Below are 25,184 nucleotides of genomic sequence, written 5' to 3'. Positions count from 1 at the left end.
GTCATACAGTGTCCAGCTGTAGAAGGTCGCTGCGTTTGGCCTTATAAACATCTCCCTAATCCTTTTATGTTTCCTCTCTTTAGAGCAGTGATCCTCACCTTTCTTGGGGATTACACCTTTCACTTTAGGACCCTGAGGTATCCTCACCTTTCTTCTGTTAATCAGCATTTCCTTGCTTTACCCTTAAATACACTCCGATTGCTCAGAGAGTTGCTGGTGATAGCGTGTTATACCTATTCAGGCCTGGGATCCTAGTAGTCGGCTAGAATTACTTTGGAGTTCCTTCGTGGATTGTTGCCATGCTTTCTCCAGTGTCATCTTGGAGCTAAGTGAATTCACCTGTTTGTTTCCCCTGTGTGTGTAAGGGGGAAGAACGGGGTGTAAGTACTTTCAAAACAAGGGATCTGGAACTGCCGGGGCCGTGCCTCTTGTTGCAGGGGGAAGACAGATTGCGAGACAGGAGTCAGGTGACCGGGAAGCTGGGGGTGTGTCCAGGGAGAGAGCTGAGGAGTCAGGTGACCGGGGAGCTGAGCTCGTGTCTAGGAAGAGGGTGGAAAAGGAGTTTTTGCGCGGGAAAAGCGGCAGTGGACAGTGGGAGTCAAGCCCGACTAGAGGGAGAAGAGACGCCGGATCCCTGGAGCCGAGCAAGTGAGGTGCACTGTTATGGACTAGGGGCTCAGCGGGTCAAACTGGAGACTGCCCGCTGCCGCCAGAAGACGGAGCATTGTTTAGGCGGGGAAGCCGGAAGAAAGCAACACCGGCATCAGCCGGCAACTGCCTTGTGAGGAGCAAGAGTCAGCTAAGTTTAAAAACTGCCGATTACAACCGTGTCGACTCTGCTACATCAGCCAACACTGTTCAGCCAGAGACAGCGTAGGGGCAATTTAACTCATTAACATATTGCCTGTTGGCAAATAGAACCCCCAACTAAAGCTCTATAAAACTTAACTTTTAATAATTAAATCCTTATTATAGTAGTAATTTATATTAAAATTCCAATATAGGCGCAGGTAGTGAGGACTATCAGGATTATTCAATTGGCATAACTGTGTATCCAATAGCCATCCTATCTATTTCCATTATCATATGCTTGTGGCCGCGGACCACTTATTGCACTATTCCCTACCTGTCCTATTGTAAACTAAAATTATAGCCTCCCCGACATGTTTCGCCTAACCGGCGTCATTTTTAGCCTCTATCCCCTGATGACGCCGGTTAGGCGAAACATGTCGGGGAGGCTATAATTTTAGTGACTCTGCTACATCTAGCCCAACTGTGGATTGTCAGTTATAGCATATTACCTGCTACTTTCCTTATTGTCCCCATATATTCCCTGTTACTCCCTGCGTGGAGATTGACCCTGTTACAGTAAATCCCCCTTGTTATTTAACCCTGTACTGGCTGCTCTGTGTTTCTGTTTCACTGCATCTAAAGTACCTGTGTTACATGTGTACTTTAATTGGTAGTGAGACTGACTCAGTACTCACCCCTCCCCCTCCCTACCTAGGGCCTAGCCTTAGGGTCAGCTAGGGCCAGGTTTCCTGCTCGACGATAGGTACAGAACCTATTTAGGGTCTATAGGGGAGTTAAGGATTGTTGTTTAGATCTGTTTAGGGGTCTCCACTATCCCTTTCCCTAGTTGTAGGGCTCCCTCCCCTTTTCCCATCATTATGCGCTGGGTTCTCTTCATACCTAGCGTGGCAACCTGACTCACACTGGCCATAAGGATAAAACACACATTTATATATAATATGTTATCTCTTCTGAAATCTACATTGTATATCCATGTTACTTGCAATGCTCAGCAGCTAATCAATCACTGGTGTATATATATATATATATATATATATATATATATATATATAATCATTCATCTTCGTTGTTTAATCCATGATACTTTAAGGTCATCACACTTACTTTAACAGTTTATGATCCATGTTGAGTTGCCAGTCTGTTTTCTTTTCTTTTTTTCCTGCAGTTTTATTGTCTCCTTGTAACATACCTGGCGGCGTCCTTGCATAGTGGTCCATCTCCCACTGTGCAAGAGCGCGCACTTGATCTCCTGTCCAGAATGTCTCTCTGGCTTCCCTCCATGCTGTCTGTTTGTGTCTGTTTCTGCTGCTAAAGGGCGGCGCCCGATCACTTCCTGCTTTTTGTACCTGCTGTGGGTCACACCCCTTGTGCGTCCTCAGCCTATTGCTGTCTGTCACCTGCTATATAGCTCAGCTGCTCCAATCAATCCCTGCCTGAGCATAGTGTTTCTTTCAGTGTGTGCTCGCACTCTGAAGGTGCCAGGTCCCGTTCTGTGTTCTCTTGTCTGCCTATCCTGGAGGCTGTATTTCCAGGCCTGTCTGAACACGCTCCTAGCCTTTTCCTCCTGCCTTCTAGGGGCTGATTACCTAGACCCGCTCCTGTATCTTGTCTGTCCTGTCTGAACACGCTCCTAGCCTGTTCCTCCCGCCTTCTAGGGGCCGATTTCCTAGACCCGCTTCTGTATCGTATCTTGTCTGTCCTGTCTGAACTCGCTCCTTGCCTGTTCGTCCCGCCTCTCTGGGGGCCGTATTCCCAGACCCGCTCCTGTATCCCGCTGCAGTGTCGGTCTCCTCCGTACACTCAGTTCCAGTCTGAACTCTCTCCTATCCTTTACCTGTTTCGCCTCTATGTCCGTTCCTTTCCTTTTTATGTAGAGTCTGAACGTGTACCTAACTCCTGCTTGTTGTCTCTGTACTCCCATTTGTGAGTTTGTGGTCCACTCGTTACTTCACTGCAAGTACCCTGTGGGTATCTGGCTCTGCCTTTCTCTTCCTGTCTGCTCCGTATGAACAGAGCCCAGTCCCCCCTTCTCTGCCTTGCTCACCGCTCCAGCGGTTCTAGCCTGCTCTGACTCCTTTGCTCACCGCTCCGGCGGTTCTAGCCTGCTCTGACTCCTTTGCTCACCGCTCCGGCGGTTCTAGCCTGCTCTGACTCCTTTGCTTACCGCTCCGGCGGTTCTGGCCTGCTCTGACTCCTTTGCTCACCGCTCCGGCGGTTCTAGCCTGCTCTGACTCCTTTGCTTACCGCTCCGGCGGTTCTGGCCTGCTCTGACCCTTTTGCTCGCTGCTCCGGCAGCCTTGCTCCGCTCTGACCCTTTTGCTCACTGCTCCGGCAGTCTCGCTCCGCTCTTATCCTTTTGCTCACTGCTCCGGCAGTCTTGCTCCACTCTTGCTCACCGCTCCAGGCGGCCTCGTCCTGCTTTACTCTTGTTCACTGCTCCGGCAGTCTCGCTCAGCTCTGACCCTTTGCTCACCGCTCCTGGCGGCCTTGTCCTGCTCTGCTCTTGCTCACCGCTCCAGGCGGTCTTGTCCTGCCCTGTTCTCGCTCATCTCTCTGGGCGGCCTCACTCTGCTGTGTTTGTCCGCCACATCTGTGGTTCTATTCCTGAGTCCCAGTGTGTACTGGGTCCTATCACGCCAGTGTCCCTACCTGCTAGTGCCTTCCTTTCTGTACTCTAGCTGTGCTCGCCTGTACCCCTCTGCCTGTATTGTTCCTGAGTCCCAGTGTGTACTGGGTCCTATCCCGCCTGTGTTCCTACCTGCTAGTGCCTCCCTGTCTGCACTCTAGCTGTGCTTGCCTGTACCCCCCTGCCTGCATACCCGCCTGCCTGCATACCAGTCGTGCCTGCCTATACCCACCAGTCTGTGCGCCAGCCTAACCAGTCTGTTCCTGTATTCCCCTGTGTGGGTCAACAGCCGTGTCCGGGGTCTGTCCTGGAGTAGCACCTGGTCCCTCTGCTCGGTTCCTCCTTGGTGCACTGGCGTCGTATGCCGTCGTGCGACCCTGGTCGGATCGGGTGAATACCTAGTTACGCCCCTCCAGGCATTCACTCTCCGGCACGATCCAGTGGAATCACACGCACACGCCGCTCAGCCCGGGCGTGTGCATTACACTCCTGTTGTCTTAAGCTAGTTGATTGAATGCTAACGAGTTAAATCTGTGTAGATCTAAGCAGATACGTCCCTATATATTGAGACATAGTCAAGGGGCAGAATTTATGCGGGGGCATTTATGCATATAGCATTTATGCATACTTTATCGAAGTGCCATAGTTTATCAAAGTGTCTCGGCAGTTAGATATGGCAGTTGGACAGGGCAGGAGACAGGTAAGACATGCAAGACAATTAAACAAACTTGCTTCCAGATCATCTGTTTTGCAAACAGTATTCACCATTTGTATTTGTGCCATTTACGTTCTGGCTGCTACAATCATCCACATTCACCGTTCTCCCACAAATTCGGCACACTTCATCCATATTAACCCCTCTCTCCTCTCTTCTCCAATGTACAGCTGTCATGCTCTCTTCACAATGTTATAACACACAGATCCATTCATTCCCACCATACAACACAGGAAACGCTCTCACAAATCACTCAACCATCTGCGCACTCTCTGTATCTTCCTTCTCTTAGTCGTAGGTGATATTTCTCCTAATCCAGGACCCTCCAGAAATAATAACACTAACTCTTTCCCTGTTACATTCAGAAACCCTGCTAATCTCATTAATATTCCCTGCATATCTTCTGTCTCATTCAACTGTGCCCTTTGGAATGCGCGCTCAGCATGTAATAAACTCTCTTACATCCATGACTTTTTCCTCTCCAATTCCCTCAACCTTCTGGCTCTCACTGAAACCTGGATCCAGCAGTTGGACACCACCTGTCACACTGTCACAGAATACTGGAGGTAGGGGGCCTAAGCTGACCCTAAGCTGGGGCCCTGACTAATCCCTCATCCTGGAGGTACTGTTAAAGGTACAGAGGTCCAGGCCGCCAGCGTAACCCCTACCTTCTGAGGATCCCTGCACCTAAGTAATCTAGTCCTGAGAAGGACCCCGATCACAACAATAGGGAACCAGAAATAATATGCCCACACACAGTATTTAGACGAACGAGACAGTACAAGGGAAAAACCAAAACCACCTTGCATACAACTTCTAAACAACTACAACAGAGGGAACACCAACGGGAAAGGAGATAAATGATAAAGCGAGGAAAGGGAAAACACACTTCCAAATACACTTATCTCAGCAACTCCAAACACCACGATCCGCTCTGTAAGTCTGAATGAAAAGCTTTCACCGACACCTCCCAAACAGACCTGCAGGAATATAAAGGAGTCTCACTAAAGAAGCATTGATTGCAGCTGGGCGAGGCTGGACCTCAGCTAGCCCAGAGAGAGAGAGAATTAACTCCTACACTGCCGAGAAAACACAAAGCACCAACAAGTCAGCTGCGAGAAGTCAGGCTGTGTACTCGTGACGATCTTCGTGGCAACACAACCGTGACAGTACCCCCCCTTCTACGAGGGGCCTCTAGACCCTCAGGGCCAGGTTTATCCGGGTGAGTCGTGTGGAAGGCCCGAACTAATCGGTCTGCGTTAATATCCGACGCAGGAACCCACATCCTCTCCTCAGGACCATACCCCTTCCAATGAACCAAGTACTGAAGGGACCGGCGATTAAAGCGTGAATCAATGACCCTCGATACCTGGAACTCCAAGTTACCATTGACAACCACAGGAGGGGGAGGTAAAGGTGACGGTACCACCGGCGCCACATACCTCTTAAGCAATGATCTGTGAAACACGTTGTGAATTTTAAACGTAGGGGGGAGGTCAAGACGGAATGCCACCGGATTAATAACAGAACTGATTCTGTACGGCCCGATGAACCTGGGACCCAGTTTCCAGGAGGGAACCTTAAGTTTAATATTCCTGGTAGACAACCATACCTGATCGTTCACACTTAGGTCCGGACCAGACACTCTCCTCCTATCAGCCATACGTTTGTATCGGTTCCCCATAGTATTCAGATTCTTCAGCACCCCTCTCCATACTGAAGCGAGAGATGAGGAAAATCGTTCCTCCTCCGGAACCCCCGAAGAGCCCCCCCTACTGAAAGTACAAAACTGGGGGTGAAAACCATATGCCCCAAAAAACGGGGACTTACCAGTGGACTCGCTCCGCCTATTATTGAGAGCAAACTCTGCCAGAGGTAGGAAAGAAGCCCAGTCCTCCTGGTTCTCAGACACAAAACACCGAAGATATGTCTCCAAGCTCTGGTTCATACGTTCCGTCTGACCATTGGTCTGAGGATGAAAAGCCGACGAGAATGACAAATGCATCCCCCGCCGTGCACAAAACGCCTTCCAGAACTTGGACACAAACTGAGACCCCCGATCAGACACCACCTCGGAGGGTACCCCGTGAAGCCTCACAATCTCCCCAATGAACACCTGCGCAAGAGTTTTAGCATTAGGGAGAGCCGGAAGAGCGATAAAATGTGCCATCTTGCTGAACCTGTCCACTACAACGAGTATGACCGTTTTACCCGAAGACGGAGGGAGGTCAGTAATAAAGTCCATAGACAGATGAGTCCAAGGACGCTCCGGGATCTTCAAAGGTAAGAGGGCCCCAGACGGACGGGTATGTGAGGTCTTAGAGCGCGCACAAACCCCACAGGACGCGACAAAAGTTACCACCTCTTTATGTAAGTTAGGCCACCAAAACCGACGCGAGAGGAGATCCACAGTTGCTTTACTCCCCGGGTGTCCTGCAAAAACTGAGTTATGGTGTGCCTCGATCACCTTTTGTCGCAACTGATCTGGAACGAACAGTCTCCCCGGAGGTCCAACAGGGGCGTCTCCCTGAGCCTCCAATATCTCCTCCTCCAGCTCAGAGCATACTGCCGAAACCACCACCCCCTCCTGAAGAATAGGAATCGGGTCGTCCGTATTCCCGGCCCCAGGGAAACTACGAGATAAGGCATCCGCCTTTACATTTTTAGACCCAGGACGATATGTAACGACGAAATTAAACCTGGTAAAAAACAATGACCACCTAGCTTGTCTGGGATTCAGACGTTTAGCGGACTCCAGATATAGCAGGTTCTTGTGATCGGTGATGACGGTAACCGGATGAACTGCCCCCTCCAAAAAATGGCGCCACTCCTCAAAAGCTAACTTAATGGCCAAGAGTTCCCTATTGCCGACATCGTAATTCCTCTCAGCGGACGACAATTTTTTAGAGAAAAAGGCGCACGGATGCCACTTACCAGGGGACGAACCCTGTGACAATACTGCTCCCACCCCTACCTCGGAAGCGTCTACCTCTACAAAGAATGGCTGAGACGCATCAGGTTGAATGAGTATGGGTGCCGAGGCAAAACATTTTTTCAAGGAGGAGAATGCTTGACAAGCCTTGTCAGACCACCTAGAAAAATCCGTCCCCTTTTTAGTCATGTCTGTGAGAGGCTTAACCATGGACGAGAAATTACGAATGAACTTCCGGTAATAGTTAGCAAACCCCAGGAAACGTTGTAGTGCCTTAAGATTCTCCGGCCGATCCCACTCAAGAACTGCCCGCACTTTCCCAGGGTCCATACGAAAACCGGACGCTGAAACCAGGAAGCCTAAAAACTGGAGTTCCTGTACGGCGAACACACACTTTTCCCACTTGGCATACAGTTTATTATCCCGCAAGATCTGTAACACCTGTCTAACGTGCTCCTGATGAGACACCAGATCCGGCGAGTAAATTAAGATATCATCCAGATATATGACAACAAACTGTCCCACCAGGTGGCGAAAAATATCATTAACAAAGTGTTGAAACACCGCCGGGGCATTAGTCAGACCGAATGGCATGACAAGGTTCTCATAATGCCCCTCCGGAGTGTTAAAAGCCGTCTTCCACTCATCCCCCTCCTTCATCCTAATCAGATTGTACGCCCCCCTGAGATCCAACTTAGAGAACCATTTGGCGCCCACGATCTGATTAAAGAGATCGGGAATAAGTGGGAGCGGATACGGATCTCGGACCGTAATCCGATTAAGTTCACGGAAATCCAGGCAAGGGCGTAGGCCTCCATCTTTCTTCTTAACAAAGAAGAACCCCGCGGCCACCGGAGAAGATGAAGGTCTAATATGCCCCTTAGCCAGACTTTCAGAAATATAATCCTTCATGGCCTGCCTCTCAGGACCAGAAAGGTTATACAACCTAGCTTTAGGTAACTTGGCCTCAGGGAGCAGTTTTACAGAACAGTTATACACGCGATGAGGAGGTAGTTCCTGACACCCATTCTCCGAGAATACATCCTCAAAGTCCGCCAGAAATGGAGGTACTGTTAAAGGTACAGAGGTCCAGGCCGCCAGCGTAACCCCTACCTTCTGAGGATCCCTGCACCTAAGTAATCTAGTCCTGAGAAGGACCCCGATCACAACAATAGGGAACCAGAAATAATATGCCCACACACAGTATTTAGACGAACGAGACAGTACAAGGGAAAAACCAAAACCACCTTGCATACAACTTCTAAACAACTACAACAGAGGGAACACCAACGGGAAAGGAGATAAATGATAAAGCGAGGAAAGGGAAAACACACTTCCAAATACACTTATCTCAGCAACTCCAAACACCACGATCCGCTCTGTAAGTCTGAATGAAAAGCTTTCACCGACACCTCCCAAACAGACCTGCAGGAATATAAAGGAGTCTCACTAAAGAAGCATTGATTGCAGCTGGGCGAGGCTGGACCTCAGCTAGCCCAGAGAGAGAGAGAATTAACTCCTACACTGCCGAGAAAACACAAAGCACCAACAAGTCAGCTGCGAGAAGTCAGGCTGTGTACTCGTGACGATCTTCGTGGCAACACAACCGTGACACCACCGCCACTGCAGCTCTCTCCTATGGTGGCCTACACTTCTCTCATACTCCGAGACCTGACAACAGATCAGGTGTAGGTGTTGGTCTGCTTCTTTCAACAAAATGTACTCTTCAGGTTATCCCCCAGTACCCTCCCTTCTTTTGAGGCCCACACAGTCAGACTCTACCGGCCCTTCTCCCTGCAAGTGGCGGTTGTCTATCACCCTCCAGGTCCCTCCCGTCAGTTCCTGGATCACTTTGCTGCCTGGCTTCCAAATTTTCTATCCTGCGACATCCCCACGATAATCATGGGAGATTTTAACATCCCAATTGGCGATTCTCTTTCCCCATCTGCCGCTCATCTTTTATCACTAACCTCCTCCTTCGGCCTTTCACAGCTTGCTAATTCTCCTACACATGAAGACGGGAACACATTGGACCTGATCTTCTCCCGGCTTTGCTCAGTACATGATTTTACTAACTCTCCCCTTCCACTCTCTGACCATAATCTTCTTTCATTCTCTGTCAAGAACTGTGAGGCTACTCAAGACACCCCCACTTTCCACACTTATAGAAATATACGCGCCATTAACACCCAGAAATTTATGAAAAAGTTGCAATCATCATTGGCCCCTATCTCCTCCCTCTCATGTCCAGACTCTGCATTGAAGCATTGTAACGAAATAATGCTACGCACCCTGGATGAAGCTGCACCTCCTACACAAAGAACAATTCGGCATAGACGGCGACAACCCTGGCACAAGCTTCAAACACGTCTTCTTCAGCAGTGCTCCAGGTGCGCTGAAAGGCTGTAGAGAAAATCTAATCAGCCCGAAGATTTCCTCCATTATAAATTTATGCTGAAAACATATAACTCTGCGCTTCACCTCTCCAAACAAACCTACTTTAACAACCTCATCATCTCACTTTCCAATAATCCTAAACTACTCTTTGACACGTTTCATTCTCTCCTCAATCAAAAAGAACAGGCCTCAGCGCTGACAATCTGATATTATTTCAAAGAAAAAATTTTCTCCCAATCCCCAAACGTTATGCATGCTCTCCCCTGCCACATTGTATCTTGCTCACTTTCTGACTTCGAACCAGTCACGGAAGATGAAGTGATCAGGCTCCTTGCATCTTCTCGCCCTACCACTTGCACCAGTGACCCTATTCCCTCACATCTTCTTCAGTCCCTTTCTCTAGCTGTCACCACTCACCTAACTAACATTTTCAACCTCTCCCTCTCATCTGGTATCTTTCCCTCTTCTTTTAAACATGCCAGCATACATCCATTACTTAAAAAACCATCCCTTGACCAGAACTGCACGGCCAACTACAGACCTGTTTCCAATCTTCCCTTTATCTCTAAACTCCTGGAACGCCTGGTCCATTCCCGTCTAATCCGCTATCTTTCAGACAACTCTCTTCTTGACCCTTTACAATCTGGTTTCCGCTCTTTACACTCTACTGAAATTGCCCTCACTAAAGTCTCTAATGATCTACTAACAGCTAAATCTAATGGTCACTACTCCCTGCTGATTCTCCTGGATCTCTCTGCAGCATTCGACACTGTGGATCACCAGCTCCTCCTCACTATGCTCCGCACTATTGGTCTCAAGGACACTGTTCTCTCCTGGTTCTCCTCCTATCTCTCTGACCGCTCCTTCTCTGTGTCTTTCGCCGGCTCCTCCTCCTCTCTCCTTCCCCTTACTGTCGGGGTTCCTCAAGGATCAGTCATAGGCCCCCTTCTTTTCTCCTTATACACTGCTCCCATTGGACAAACAATCAGCAGATTCGGTTTTCAGTACCATCTCTATGCTGATGACACCCAATTATACACCTCTGCTCCGGACATCACCCCTGCATTACTACAAAAGACCAGTGATTGTCTTTCTGCTGTGTCTAACATTATGTCCTCCCTCTGTCTAAAACTGAATCTGTCAAAAACTGAACTACTCGTATTTCCTCCCTCCACTAACCTACCTGTGCCCGATATTGCCATTTCCGTTTGTGGCTCAACCATTACTCCCCAGCAACAAGCCCGCTGTCTTGGGGTCATTTTTGATTCAGATCTTTCCTTCACTCCTCACATCAAATCACTCGCTCGTTCATGTCATCTACACCTCAAAAACATCTCAAGAATCAGGACTTTTCTCAACTTTGACTAGGCAAAAACTCTTACTGTAGCTCTTATTCATTCTCGTCTGGACTACTGCAACTCTCTACTTATCGGGTTCCCTCTTACTAAACTCTCCCCTCTCCAATCCGTCCTTAACGCAGCAGCCAGGATCATATTCCTCACCAGCCGCTACACCGATGCCTCTTCCCTGTGCGAGTTATTGCATTGGTTGCCCATCCAATATAGAGTTCAATTTAAACTTATCACGCTTACCCACAAAGCGCTCCATGCTTCAGTACCCCCCTACATCTCCTCCCTTGTCTGTCTACCACCCTACACGTGCCCTCCGTTCTGCCAATGACTTAAAACTAAAATCCTCCATAATCCGAACTTCCCACTCCCGTCTCCAAGATTTCTCGCGTGCTGCGCCAATTCTTTGGAATGCACTACCCAGGACCATTCGATTAATTCCCAATACCCACAGTTTCAAGCGGACCCTAAAAACCCATTTCTTTAGACTGGCCTATCGCCTCCACACACTATCAGTCCGTCCCAGTTTTCCCCCATATTAAAATCTTCTTCAATTTCAGGTTCATACCATCCATGCACTTAATAGCCTCGGTCAGGACTGCACACATACTGGCTGGCGACCAGTCCATGTATTATTATTTATCCTATTTAGTATATCAAGGCTGCATTATACAATATATGTACATTCTACTGATATGCTTATTCTGTATTGTCTGTATAAGTCCCCCCTAAAATTTGTAAAGTGCTGCGGAATATGTTGGCGCTATAAAAATAAAAATTATTATAATATGTGCAAATACTGTCATCACACAAAAACAACTTTTAACAATTTTAACCCACTTGACAGGACGTCTTCTTAAGGGGGACAGAGCTCTGGTCCACCCTCTCACACAAGCACATGCATTTGCTTGCTGCACTGGCGGACACAGACAGAAGAGGGCCCCTGTGCAAGAACAATATATGGGGGCCTTAGCATTTCAATAGCTCATCATAATGCACAATTCCACCTGCTTTAGAAAGGGGCCCTCTTGCCTCTTGGGCCCCTGTGCAGCTGCACAGGTTACACCAATGGTATGTCTGCCCGTGGCTTGCTGTGTTGCTTAGGCCTCATTCAGACATTTGAGTTTCACATATATGTGTTCTACCCATGTTTTTCATGGATCTAATACTATGTGCATGATGGGACTGGCCCAGGAACAGGTGAATCCCCCAATGGGCCCCTGTGCAGTAGTGGACCCTCCACCACCCTATATGAGCCGTAGTTGGCACAATACACTTGGGTCGCCATGTACAGACAAAGGCAGTATCTCATCACTTATTTAACTATCTACCCAGTGTATTTTTTATATAGAAGCATTGGTACTTTTGTGATTGAGAGTAATGTAATATTTGCAGATGCAGTGGACCCCCAAAGTCGATGGTCCTGGGGGGCCCTTGTCATCCCAGAAAAATCACAGAGACATGTCTTATTTTGAGTTATGGATTAAAATCACTCATACAAATCTATGGGTCCATAAAAATCCCAGACCGCACACAAATGCCATCTATGTGCAATCCGTGTGCTGTTCATTATAATATTGTGACGGACAGGAAAAGCTTTGAAATTTTTTGGCATATGATAAAATCACTAACGAAACATTGATGAACAATCTAATCCAAAACACTGATGAACATCGGTCCCTTTTCCCTCGTATGAGAGAAAAAATCGGACATGAGGATTAGACCTTGGGCTGGTTTCACATGTCCGTTTTAGGTTTTTTTTTACGCAGGTGAAAAACTGACCAATTGTCATTAATATTTTGAATCAGATTTTTCATCAGTGTTTGTCAGTTTCTACCATCAGTGTTTCATCAGTTTTTTTGCTGTAGCAATAGGATGCAACAAGAATGATATCAGTCTTTTTTTCTTACCCACAAGTGATTTTATTCCGTGACTCTTTTCCTTTGTGGACACTCGGTAGGGCAAAAAAACAGACATGTGAACAGCACGCATAGACTATTATGGGTTCGTGTTCTATCTGTGACAAACATGGATAGAAAACATACAATAAAATCGGATGTGTGAGCCTTACTGTATTCTCACCTAGAATACTGGGGGACAGATGGACGGACCGGAATAGTAGACCTGAACTGCAGCCTGTACATCTCAGCCCCTCGTGTGCATGAGGCCTAAAAGCTACTGAGGCTGAGCAACCCACCCGGACAAATCCTATTACTCATTCCAATATATATATCTATATATATTTCTATATATACACACACACACACATATATAGCTATAGTCAGCATCCTGTGCTTCATGTACTTGGCATTCAGTACACAGCAACCCTGCAACAAATAAGTAGGACAGGGCTTTCCGGATGCCATGCAATCACTTTATGGGGAAAAAAGCATCATCCCTGCATACCAGGAACATAACAGATGAGATATATCCACCAAAAATGACGTGATACCCCGTGCTCCACAGCATCACGTGCATGCAGTCTCATCAGTACCATGAACACTAGCACATAGGGGCGGTGAGATTTATTTTGCAGGTGAGCAGTCTACATGACCACAGACACTGGGCCCTGATCAGCTGCGTAAATGCAGTCTGAAAAGGAAAGAGTTAAAAATGTAATATAAGGAGGATGTCCCCACGAATAAAAAAAATTTAACAGTCAACATCCAGAGCATCTATAGTTTTTATCACTATCATTTCCAGAGCAAAGAGCTGAGAGGGTCCAGTGGGTGCATCATCCCACCCATCACACGGCGGCGGCAGCACCAGCACCATTCCTTACCGTGCACACCTGCAGCAGCCTGTGGAGTGTGTGGAACTGACAGAGGGAGGCGTCTCGCTGACAATCACAACCCCTCAGTCACAATAGGTCCAGTGTGAAGAGCTCCCTCCCTGCTGCTACCCTATTAGTCGCATCTGTTAACCTTTTATTTGCCACTACCTGGCAGTTCTCCATCACTTGGTGGCTCGTGATGCCCATTCTTATAGATCCATCCTTTCTAGGTCCCCAAGCTTTAGTTACTGCTGTACTCTCTTTCTACTTTTCTAATAGGAAGAGGCTAGAGCAGATCACATCGTAGATGTTACTGCCATAATGTTTTTTTATCACACAGTTGTTGAAATGATGCTCTGGTGAAATCTTTGTAATACACTTTGGGGAGAAGAAATTATCATGAGAGGAATTGCTGAAGTCAGTTTTGCTTGCAGCTGGGCAAAATTTATATTTGAGAAATTTGGTCTAGAAATGTTACTCCACTTTATACACCAACCCCTTACTGGAGTGAGTTTTATAACCTTTTGTGCTGGGGTAAAAGGGGTAATGTCTCTTCTTGTGGAGAGTGACATTCCTGACCAGTGTCCTAACTAGAGTCTCATGGGCCCAGTTGCAAGTTTTCAACCTCATCTTGGTATATATGTCCCTCATCCTGGCCCCATCCTGGTATATATCACCCATCTTGGTATATGTCCCCCGTTCTGCTGCTGTTCTTTAATATATAGAAGAAAATAAACCATTATACTCACCAGGGGCATACATAGAAGTCATGGGGCTCCATAGAAGAAGTTTAATGCACCCACAAAGTCCTCCATATAATATAATGCACCCCATAGTCATCCATAAAGTATAATGCACCCCATAGTCTTCTATATAATATACTGCATAGCTCATAATCATCTGTGTAGTATAATGCACAGCCCATAGTCATCCATAAACTTTAATGCACCCCATTGTCATCCATAAAATATAATGCACCCCCATAGTCGTCCATATAATATACTACACAGCTCATAGCCATCCATAAAGTATAATGCACCCCATAGTCAACCATAAAGTATAATGCACCCCATTGTCATCCATAAAGTATAATGCACAGCTCATAGTCATCCATAAAGTATAATGCACAGCCCATAGTCATCCATAAAGTATAATGCACAGCCCATAGTCATCCATAAAGTATAATGCACAGCCCATAGTCATCCTTTAGTATAATGCACACCCATAGTCATCCATAAAGTATAATGCACCCATAGTCATCCATAAAGTACAATGCAAAGCCCGTAGTCATCCATGTACTAGTGTGGCCACTGATTTTTTTTTTAAATACTTACCTTTCCTTCACTTTCCCGCCACGCATGACCTCCTGTGAAGCCGGCAGCTTTATATGAAAATCCCTATTTACTATAATTGCTAGACCTGAAATAACAAGCACTTTTCACCTATTGTGTTCCCCCATTTCCTTGTAGATTGTAAGCTTGTGAGCAGGGACCTCACTCCTAATGTAACTGTTTAAACTGTCTTACCTTGTATTGAATCTATTGTCTGTACATGTCCCCGCTTAATTGTAAAGTGCTGGGGAATGTTGGCAATATATAAATAATATGATTATTATTATTATTATATATACCCCATCGTGGTATATGTCCCCCGTTCTACCACTGTTCTTTAATGTCTAGAAAAAAATGAACTATGATATACCTAGGGGGCATACATAGAAGTCATGGGGCTCCATAGCAGAAGTTTAATGCACTCACCATAGTCCTCCATATAGTACAACGCACAGCTCATAGTCCTCTCTATAGTATAATGCACCCCCCATAGTCCTCCATATAATATACTGCACAGTCCATAGTCATCCATAAAGCATAATGCACAGCCCATAGTCATCCATAAAGCATAATGCACATTCCATGGTCATCCATAAAGTATAATGCACATCCCATAGTCATCCATAAAGGATAATGCACATCCCATAGTCATCCATAAAGGATAATGCACAGTCCATAGTCACCCATAAAATATAATGCACAGCCTCTGATTGTCCGACAGCGTGTATTGCCACACACGGGCCCGATGGGTCTGTGACGTGCAATACACTTCAGATGGATGTGGGTCTGTGGATGCACATCCAGTTGAAGTGTTTGCTGGCGCCGGTGGATCCCTGACCCGCTGGACCACGATCGTTACGCCACTGGAAGAAGCCCCAATATGCAAATGAGGATGTGTAACTGTGCACCTAATTCTCATCCATGCTGAAGGTGCACCGAAGCCTCCTCATTTGCATATGAATTATAAGTTATTTTCTCAGGCACCGCACTAGTAACCGGTACAGTGCTAGTATGGTTGTTAGAGGCACTACATCCCCTACAGCACTGTTTGGCCTATTTAAAATGTATTTTTGGGGAGACTGATTCACTTTAAGCAAAAATATAAAAGTAATATTTGATATTGTCACACACACCACCAGCTTCCTTTCTCCATGTGACTCAGGTAAAGGGGGACTCCACTTCTCACCCTCACCTACTCGCCTATCGCAGTGCGATAAGTGCACACCACAGTCAGTTTACATATCCACATCACACTTCTTCTGACACCATTCTCCTTTTTGTTAGGAGAGACTCTTGTCCTGTGCGTCATAGTAGTACACACGCACACTCAGCTATCCAGCACCAAAAAGGTACAGTTCTTATATACACAGGTTACCACAGGCTATACTTTCCCTCTTCGAGGTTGTGGGTACATTTAAGGCCTCATTCGTACATGCATGTTTAAAAATCAGTCTAAGTGGTCAAACCTTAACTTATCTAACATTTATTCAATGGATAGGTGATATTTTTGGATTAAGTACCTTTTAATGCGTGTATACAGATTCCGGAACGGCATAGTGTGTGCAATCCACAACAGACCTGACTTTTGGGGAATACCATGCACACTACTAAACCAGGACTCACGTGATGCTGGATCTTTAAACAGCTGCCTGCCCCGACCTTAGACTGTCTGACCACGTCTTTAACCTCCTGTACCTCATACCCACGAATCTGACCCTCCGGTCAGTTGCTGCAGTTCTGGGGACTATTCTGGAGTGGTACCTGGCGACTACTGGCCGCCCAGCCTCAGCCCAGGCTCTAGTGAAGACCTGGCAGACACCTAGTCATGCCCCTCCAGGGTAAGCATGGCCCATGGCGCAGTGAGTCCACATCCACCAGCATTGCATTTACCAATTCAGTGTAACAGAATTTATGGGACCTTATGAGTTGTCCCAAGCCAAAGGTATAGAAAGGGAGGAATAGGAGTAGGGGTCCCAGGACAGAAACTTGAGGTACACCAACACAGAAGGTGGGATACGGAGGTAGTATAGGAATAAGAAATGCTCTTATTAAGCTCTCTCCAATCTATCCTGAATGCAGCAGCCAGTGTCAGTTTTCTTTCCAGCCACTACACCGATGCCTCCACCCTGTGCCAGTCATTGCACTGGTTGTCAACCCTCTACAGAATACCATATAAACTTATCACACTCACATAAAAAGGTGTCCCAACTTCCGCAACTCTCTACATCTCCTCCCTTATCTCTGTCTACCACCTTACCCATGTTGTCTGTTTTGCTAATGATGTAAGACTAATAACCTTTTGAGACTAGCCTTCCTTGTATTACAGCAGTCTCTTCCTTGTACATAGAGAGCGACTACAACCGGAGAGAACATCATTCACAGGAATCCGGTGTAAGTATCAGGGGTTCTCCAAAGTTTATTGAGCTGCACAAGCTTATATAACAAAAAAACCTCACATAGCTAATTTTACAATGCGCAGATGCAAAGCGATCAACTTTAATTATTAATTTTAACAATTAACTTTTTTTTTAGTTATCCAGATAATCCGAATCAACTATGCCTTCAGAGAGAGTTCAATTAATTCCTTTATCTGTCAACGTAATATTGAATCTCAATAATTTCTCAAAAGATAATACTCCAAGAAAGATAAGAGTCTGGGCGTCATGCCAAGAAAATTTCTACACACTAATAAAATACAACATGATTATCTGAAAGCATACAAAATGGAGTATAACGACATACAAAACGGCAACCACTCAAACAATTTGAATCTAACACTCCCTTCTTGGAGACTCCTCTTGTGCTGCACCAGTACTCTGGAATGTGCTACCCCGGATAAGCTGATGAATTCTCATTATCTATAGATCTTTTTAGACAGGTCTATCACATCACCTCCCTGATCTTCCTTTTTTCAGTTCTCCCTTCCTTCATTTCTATCAGAGTCTGCTTCTGCCTATCATCGGCTCACACACTCCATGCTCATCAGTTCTTTATATCTGGACACACAGATACTCAGTGGTGAGCCCTTCATGCAATATTTCACGTATAACCCTATTTATCATACTGATGGCTGGACCATACCATTCAAGCATTTTTCACCTTTAGTGAACCTTATTTCCTCATAGATTGCAAGCTCTTGTGACCCTTCTTGTTGCATTAGATGTCTGATACTGTTTGTACATGTACTCTCTGATTTGTTAAGTGCAGTCGTATATATATGTTGGTATACAATTAATAAAATTATACTTTTTGTTATGTTATTGAAATTATATCTATTCTGGAAGCGGTTCTCCAGGAAAGAATACTTTCTCAAAACACTTCATTTTTCAAGGTCAGAATCGGCCTTCTCCATTCATCATTCTATTCCACCACCAGCCCCTTGCTATAGTGTCCTGTACCACTAGGGGGCGTGCTATACTACTACATAGTAATGAATGGACAGGTAAGCTCCGCCCACTACTGTTCTAGTGCAGTCATGTTAACTGTGGGCAAGAAGCCTGCAGGCCTGTGTGAGCGTTGTCTGAGAAGCCCACTGTTATGTGTCAGCCTTTGCTTGCAGAGCATTAGCGCTCAGGCTTGTTGAATGTGGCCGCTGTTGTGGAGGGCAGAACACCGTACAGAAGCCGCGGGTGTTCTTTGCGCTGATTACTAGGGAACCTTACCCTTAAGAAATATGGCTGCCGGCACGTCCTTGACATGTGGTCAGTAGCCAAGCCTGGGAGTGCACGCTGACCGGCCATGTATGCAGCAGCACGGCTGTGTGTGTGCGCCTGCAGGTACCGACATGTCAGCCCGTGCTGGCCAGCGCCGCTCTATGGCAGGTGGATGCTGGGACTTGTAGTACTATGTGCATGGCCATCCAGTGATAACATCTCACCGTATGCTGGGACTTGTAGTACTACATACCTGGAGGCATCTAGTGATGACATCTCATTGTACGCTGGGACTTGTAGTACTACATACCTGGGGGCATCTAGTGATATCATCTTATTATACACTGGGACTTGTAGTACTACATACCTGGGGGCATCTAGTGATAACATCTCATTGTACGCTGGGACTTGTAGTACTACATACCTGGGGGCATCTAGTGATAACATCTTATCGTACTCTGGGATTTGTAGTACTACATACCTGGGGGCATCTAGTGGAAACATCTTATTGTATGCTGGGACTTGTAGTACTACATACCTGGGGGCATCTAGTGGAAACCTCTTATTGTATGCTGGGACTTGTAGTACTTGGAATATAGTGATGTCTTATTGGATAAATGGTACATGTGAATGAGGTCTTACTCTGTGGCTCTGCTCGCCGTCCAGTTTGTGTGACGGTACAGAAGAGGCCGGTCCAAGTACAGACCACGATGCATGGAGCGGTCGTGGGTTTCCTGACCCAGATTGTGATTCAAAGATGTCTGAATTTGGCAGTATTTTATTCTATACCTGCGTTTATTGTGTGATCTATTGTATTATTTTGCTTTTGCACAGTACATTATGTTATTAACATTATTCCATTCTCCACAACAGGTTACGGAGCAGCAGATTCCTATGTAAAGTGACAATGGGCTCAGAAATGCCCAAATCCATGAAGATGGCGTCTAGCCTGGTGGCCGATAAGAATCTTCTGCGGTGGGACTTGTCACCGGAGGATATTCACAGCAGGACTGAAGAACTTATAACAAGGACTAAGAGCGTGTATGACGCTGTAGCTGCACTGGAGGTCGAGAAAGTCACATATGAAAATACTGTCAAAGTGTTAGCCTACCTGGAGCTAGAATACGCAGGTAATGGTCGTTACGTTAGAGGGGGTCTCCACTAGTTTGAACATTTTATGGAGAGTCAGAATCTGAATACATGAAAGAAGCAATATTTGTCATTGAAATCCCCCACCGGCCCGGCCCTGCTACATCGGTGGTCTCTGTGGAATCTGGAAATGATGACATCCCGACCACCATGCACCAGACCCTGCAGCCGATCTGGTCAGGTGTTCAGGATGTCATCCTTTCTGGTCATGGATGAGACCATAGCAGCGGCAGATAGGTAATTATTGCTCCATTCTTTCCTTTATAGTTATCTCTATCCTGCATAGAACTTTTAAAATTTGCAGAAAAACCCTTTACATTGGGCTGAGGGCATCAGTGAGAGCTCAAAGGGGTTTTCCAGGTTCGTCTGCTGCAGTTTTGCTTTAAAAAAAAAAAAAAGGAAAAATGTGTTCTTTACTCGCCCTCCCCTGGTCCAATGCAGAGTCTCATCTGCTTTTTCCAGTGTCTTTTATTGTCTGCAGCTAATCAATGAGCTCAGCAGCTCAAGCCGTCACCTTGGGCAGAGCGTGAGCTGAGTTACTGGCTGCAGTGCTGTCAATGCAATGCCAGCAGCACAGACTCAGCTCTGGACCTGGGGAGGGTGAATAAAGTAGTTTGCTTTAAAGAAAGAAAAATAAAATGTGCAACTGGAAATGAGTTTTATGAAATCGGAAAACTCCTTTCAAGGATGAGTTCCCAAGCGGAAGATTTCTATACCATTCAGTGGAATGGGGTTGTTTCACATAAATGGGACCGCTGATGAAGAACGTTCCCCGCCCCCTCTACCCCATCCCCCGGTGCACCCTTGGTGTGGCTAAACATTTCAGTGACTCCTACTTTAAAAATTAAGGGTAATGGTGGTGTAAAAAATAAAGACCCCCAAATCTATACTCCCAGACTTGCGCCACTCCTCCGCACTCGGCACAGTGTCCCTGGCATCATGTGTTAAATTGTGTGTTCCTTAATTGCTGTTGTCTCTTGACACGTCGTGGCCACAGTCCCACTAACCGTTGCTTCCATTATGGTCTCTCCACAGTGGAGCGAAGCTTGTTAGATTTCCCACAGCACGTGTCCCCCCTCAGAGAGGTGCGGATGGCCAGCACGCAGGCCGATAAAAGGCTGTCTGATTTTGATGTTGAAATGAATATGAGGGAAGACATATTTGGAAGAATTCTCCATTTTCACGTGAGTAAAGTATCCAAACTCCTTGCCACATCTATTTTAGCACAATACAGTGGAATTATTGCTCAGTCACATAAATTAACAGATTATTTCTTTTATATTCCAAGAAGTATGAAAATGCTAATGTTGCGGCTAGTCTAGCACTAGAACAGATTATATATCTTGTTTTTTTTAATGGCCTCTTGGGTCTCCTGACATATCTGGTTTAGTTAACACTTCTATTCTCCATAAAATAACAATTCTGGAGCTTTGTTGCTTACACTTTTGTATTGTGCTGTTCCTCGGTTATACATCCTGGAAATGTACAATTGAATTGACAACTGGGTGTCAGTATTCTCTGTATCAATGTATCACTTCCCTACAAAGTCTGGCATTGTCTAGTCGGTAGTGACAATGGTAGGTACACAAAGGGGCTAATTACTAAGCTACATGATCCCGTATTGTAATTTAAAGGGTTATGCTCAAATTCTTTAAAAACAATCCACTTTAGGCCACGGCCCCACTATCAGTATTCGGTCAGTATTTTTTCTCAGGAGTGGGAGCCAAAACCAGGAGTGGGTGATAAATGCAGAATTGCTGCACTTGTTTCTATTATACCTTCTTTCTGATTGTTCCCCATTTGGTTTTGGCTCCCACTCCTGAGAAAAAATACTGACCGAATACTGATAGTGGGGCCGTGGCCTAAAGTGTGATCCACTTTACCATTTATTAATAATCCTCTCTGTTCTTAACAAAGTAGGGATTTTTAATTCTATAGTTTAAGTGACTACTTTACTGACCACCGCTCCAGTGTATCAGAGGTGGCTAGTTTCCTAGACAAGAAGTGCAGCGCTTACAAGCTCTTAGCTTAGCTGATCATGAATTAGACCAGGTTTGGCATCACGGCTCTGCCATGCCCCCGTCACCATCATTATTGTGGAGCTAGGCGAAACTGGCATGAGAAAGCCAAAAGTCGGAAAATTTTTGTGCAACTCCCGCGTCATGCAAAAATTTTGTACCAAAATTGCAACACAGTTTGGAGCAACTTAGGGCATCAAAGTAAATCAACTGATAAATGGTTGAAATTCAGACTTGGCCATTTAGAGATGTACAACATGTATCAAACCTCCCATGAGACACTTGGATAAACCAGCGTGTTTTAAGACTGTCCAGACTAAGATTGCACTTTCTAGAAATTAGACCATATTATGTTCACAAGAGGGAATGGTAACACCCTGTTGTCAGTTTGTTCATACATTTCCAGGAGGGATAACAGAGGGATAGCACAATGCAGAGTTCTAAGAACGGTTATTCAATGAGCAATATAATTATTTATTAGAATAAACTTGTCAGGAAAAGTGACAATCTCTTTAATAAATGGATCATAACTTGAAATCATTGTGAAAAATGCATTAGATTTACAGTATATTACCATGAGAAACCCTGTTTAGAGGCCTTTCTACCTTTTACATGTTGATATCCTATACAGGCTACATTCCACAACCTGGGAAAAGGTGAGTAATCCCAGGATAAGAAGAGATTCATGCAACAAATCTTAATAATAAAAGTTATAATTTTCTTGAATAAATAAATAAAATGACAGGGAGAGCCTCAAAAAAGGGACACTTAATCAGCCCTCAGAAACTTCAGGGAAAGCTTATCTCTAGTTTCTCCAGGCTGATTAAGTGTCCCTTTTTTGAGGCTCTCCCTGTCATTTTATTTATTTATTTTTTTCAAGAAAATTAAAGCTTTTATTAAGAATTGTTGCATGAATCTCACCTTATCCTTGGATTATTCACCTTTTCCCAGATTGTGTTTTTTTTATGTCTAGTGAAATGTTTGGTATTTGAATTAGGAGTTTTGGGACTGTTATGATTAGTTCTTAAAAATATACCTCTTTCTGATTCTGAGACCATATTTCTACCTTAGAGGATGCACAGCCCATTGGAAAGCTGTGTCTTTTCCACCCGCTCTGGCACAGTGATTGAGAAGGCGCAGCTGCCCGCCTGCCGGTACAGTACCTGAGGCGGCCATCCGGCTGCCAGCAAGATCATGCACCTGTTCCTTCCTAATTAATGGGAGGCGTGTGATACTTTCCCAGCATTGCACTCCTGCTTCGCCATCTGTCCCGCTTTGTGTGCAGCTGTGTTTTTCACTGTCAGAGTAAGTGGGATTGAAGGGGCAACACAACTACCTTAGGCGGGGGCGACTATCACGTGTCCTGAGAATCGCAATGTGGTATCACATTTATTTATTTTACTCACTTATATAGCACCATTAATACCACATCACTTTGCGCCCCAATGGGGACAGTCGAACTTCCCTATCAGTTTGTCTTTAGTGTGGGGGATCAGAACACTCAGAGGAACCCACCCAAACCCGGGGAGAACATACAAACTCCTTGCAGATGTTGTCCTTGGTGGCATTTGAGCCCAAGAAAACCAACGTTGCAAGCAACAGTGGTAACCACTGAGCCACCATGCTGCCCCTAATTATTGTCTATAGAACGGCGCTGCAACCCATGAATCTTTTACAACCACTGGTAGACGAACGCACCTTTGCTCCCATAGTCAGACACTGCTAGTTGGGTACGACTGCGGACCTTCCTGCAGTTTGTGATTTTGCTGTTTCCTTACAGTTCAATCGCAGTACGTTGCACTAATGGTTTGGTCTTGACTTGTTTGACAGATGCAGCCACATGAGAGTCACTGTGTATCCCTAACCATAACATTCAGCGTGCCTTGCCTTTATGGATTATTCTCATGTATCCTCTTTGGAATTGTACCGCTCCCCAGACTGCCTGATGCGCTCCTAATCCGTACTGGAGCGCATGGTCACTAATGCCAGCCAGATTATGTGCTGCAGCCCATCCGGTCACTGCTTGCAGTGCTCAATTTAAAAGAACATGTAAGCACTGCATGTGCTGGGCTGCAGCGGTGGCCGCCGGCCTGGGCTGCAGCGGTGACTATAGTGACAGCGCCCGGTCATCATGTTATTGCTCTTACAATACAGCAGCATGTATCTATTGTTTCTAGAAAACACAAGACCCGGAACAGCTGCAGCCGGAGGTGAGACGATATTTGGAGAAGTCCGTGCAACTTGGAAGCCGCAATGGACTCCATCTTCCTCCAGAAGTACAGAGTGTGAGTATTACCAGAAATGTGTGTTTTCTACATGTGGAAACTTGGGTTTTTCTTTGTCTTTTCTGTCGGTGCTGAGCATAAAATACATTTATGAATGACAACCAGATCATAGGTTTTGGCGTTCACCAAGAATCACACACAACGTGAAGGTTTTCCTGCTTCCTACCCAATATGTTAGGCCTCATTCAGACGTCAGTTTTTTTCGTACCGGTGTTATCTGCTTTCCATGAATAGCACTCGTACCTATGATAGTTTTCGGGGCTGTTCACACGTCCGAGATTGGACCGTTGGAACGGTCTGACTTTCCATATTCCTCTGCATACAGTGAGTGAGAGGGTATGAACATAAGTTTCTATGTGAAATTTGGGGGAATCTTATCAATTATACTTTTCTTGACGTTTTTAAGTATTTTTATTTTATTTTACCTAGGAGATAAAAAGCATGAAAAAAAAGATGAGTGAACTAAGTATTGACTTCAACAAAAATCTGACAGAGGACAACACATGTCTCCTTTTCACAAAAGCAGAACTCGGTACGTCTGTTACTTTAGTAGCCTTACTGTACAGTTACAATATTAAATATGCATATAACTCTGGAAGTGAAGCTGAAGTGTTTTTTAATAGAGTTTTTAAGCGCTGATCTGATCTAAATCAGGCTGGATGACTGGAGGGCACGATCTGGCCAACTTTAGTGCCACTGTGCTACTCCGATGCTGCAAAGGCAAAACTGCCTCTAACAGCTTCAGAGAGGGCACATTCGAGCCAGAGGCACAACCATACTGCTGGTCTGAACTGTCAGTCTTAAGAAGTGTACCGCCTCCGAAAAACTTGCATCCTGCATTTTCACTAGCTGCTATGATGTCTCCCATACGTAGTACACACAAATATTAGGGATCCTTGTGGTTCTTTCTTGATGTAGCACCCTCAGAAGCAGCAGTAGCATGGTAGACATTATACAGCAGTATTGATCAGTGTAGCTGTGAAACAAGCACTGGGGCAGTTGAAGGATATTAATTGTTTATTGAGGCACAGTTTTTTTTTTTTTACTTAATTGCTCATACTTTAGGCAAAAATTTTTTGCAATGGAGTGTAATTAAAATTTTTGCACTGGTTAGCTTTCACATGCTTTGTTTCGCTGCACATT

The 25,184-nt window shown here is 45.5% G+C and overlaps 2 protein-coding genes across 7 annotated transcripts in view; one reads left to right on the top strand and one right to left on the bottom strand.

Moving 5' to 3' along the window:
* Window positions 1-25,184, bottom strand: part of SGTB (small glutamine rich tetratricopeptide repeat co-chaperone beta) — a 292,085-nt gene that overhangs the window by 70,505 nt on the left and 196,396 nt on the right. The window contains exon 1 of one of the 3 annotated variants that reach the window (XM_073680228.1): window positions 13,615-13,680. The exons of 1 other annotated variant lie outside the window; for it this stretch is intronic. The gene's annotated coding sequence lies outside the window, so the exon portion shown is untranslated. Of the gene's footprint in view, window positions 1-13,614; window positions 13,681-25,184 lie in introns of those variants that run through there. One more of the 3 variants, XM_073680230.1, reaches the window with a different exon arrangement.
* Window positions 1-25,184, top strand: part of NLN (neurolysin) — a 126,725-nt gene that overhangs the window by 18,052 nt on the left and 83,489 nt on the right. The window contains exons 1-5 of one of the 4 annotated variants that reach the window (XM_073680227.1): window positions 17,206-17,327; window positions 19,463-19,719; window positions 20,774-20,922; window positions 23,934-24,041; window positions 24,471-24,573. In XM_073680227.1, the coding sequence (XP_073536328.1) occupies window positions 19,497-19,719; window positions 20,774-20,922; window positions 23,934-24,041; window positions 24,471-24,573 (583 nt within the window). In that variant the 5' untranslated portion in view covers window positions 17,206-17,327; window positions 19,463-19,496. Of the gene's footprint in view, window positions 1-17,205; window positions 17,328-18,427; window positions 18,758-19,462; window positions 19,720-20,773; window positions 20,923-23,933; window positions 24,042-24,470; window positions 24,574-25,184 lie in introns of those variants that run through there. The other 3 variants (XM_073680225.1, XM_073680224.1, XM_073680226.1) reach the window with 3 other exon arrangements.

The sequence above is a fragment of the Phyllobates terribilis genome, unplaced genomic scaffold (assembly GCF_046119375.1).
Source record: "Phyllobates terribilis strain yellow unplaced genomic scaffold, ASM4611937v1 Scaffold_1__5_contigs__length_1240528914, whole genome shotgun sequence".
Lineage (NCBI taxonomy): Eukaryota > Metazoa > Chordata > Amphibia > Anura > Dendrobatidae > Phyllobates > Phyllobates terribilis.
This window is presented reverse-complemented; position numbering and strand designations above follow the sequence as displayed.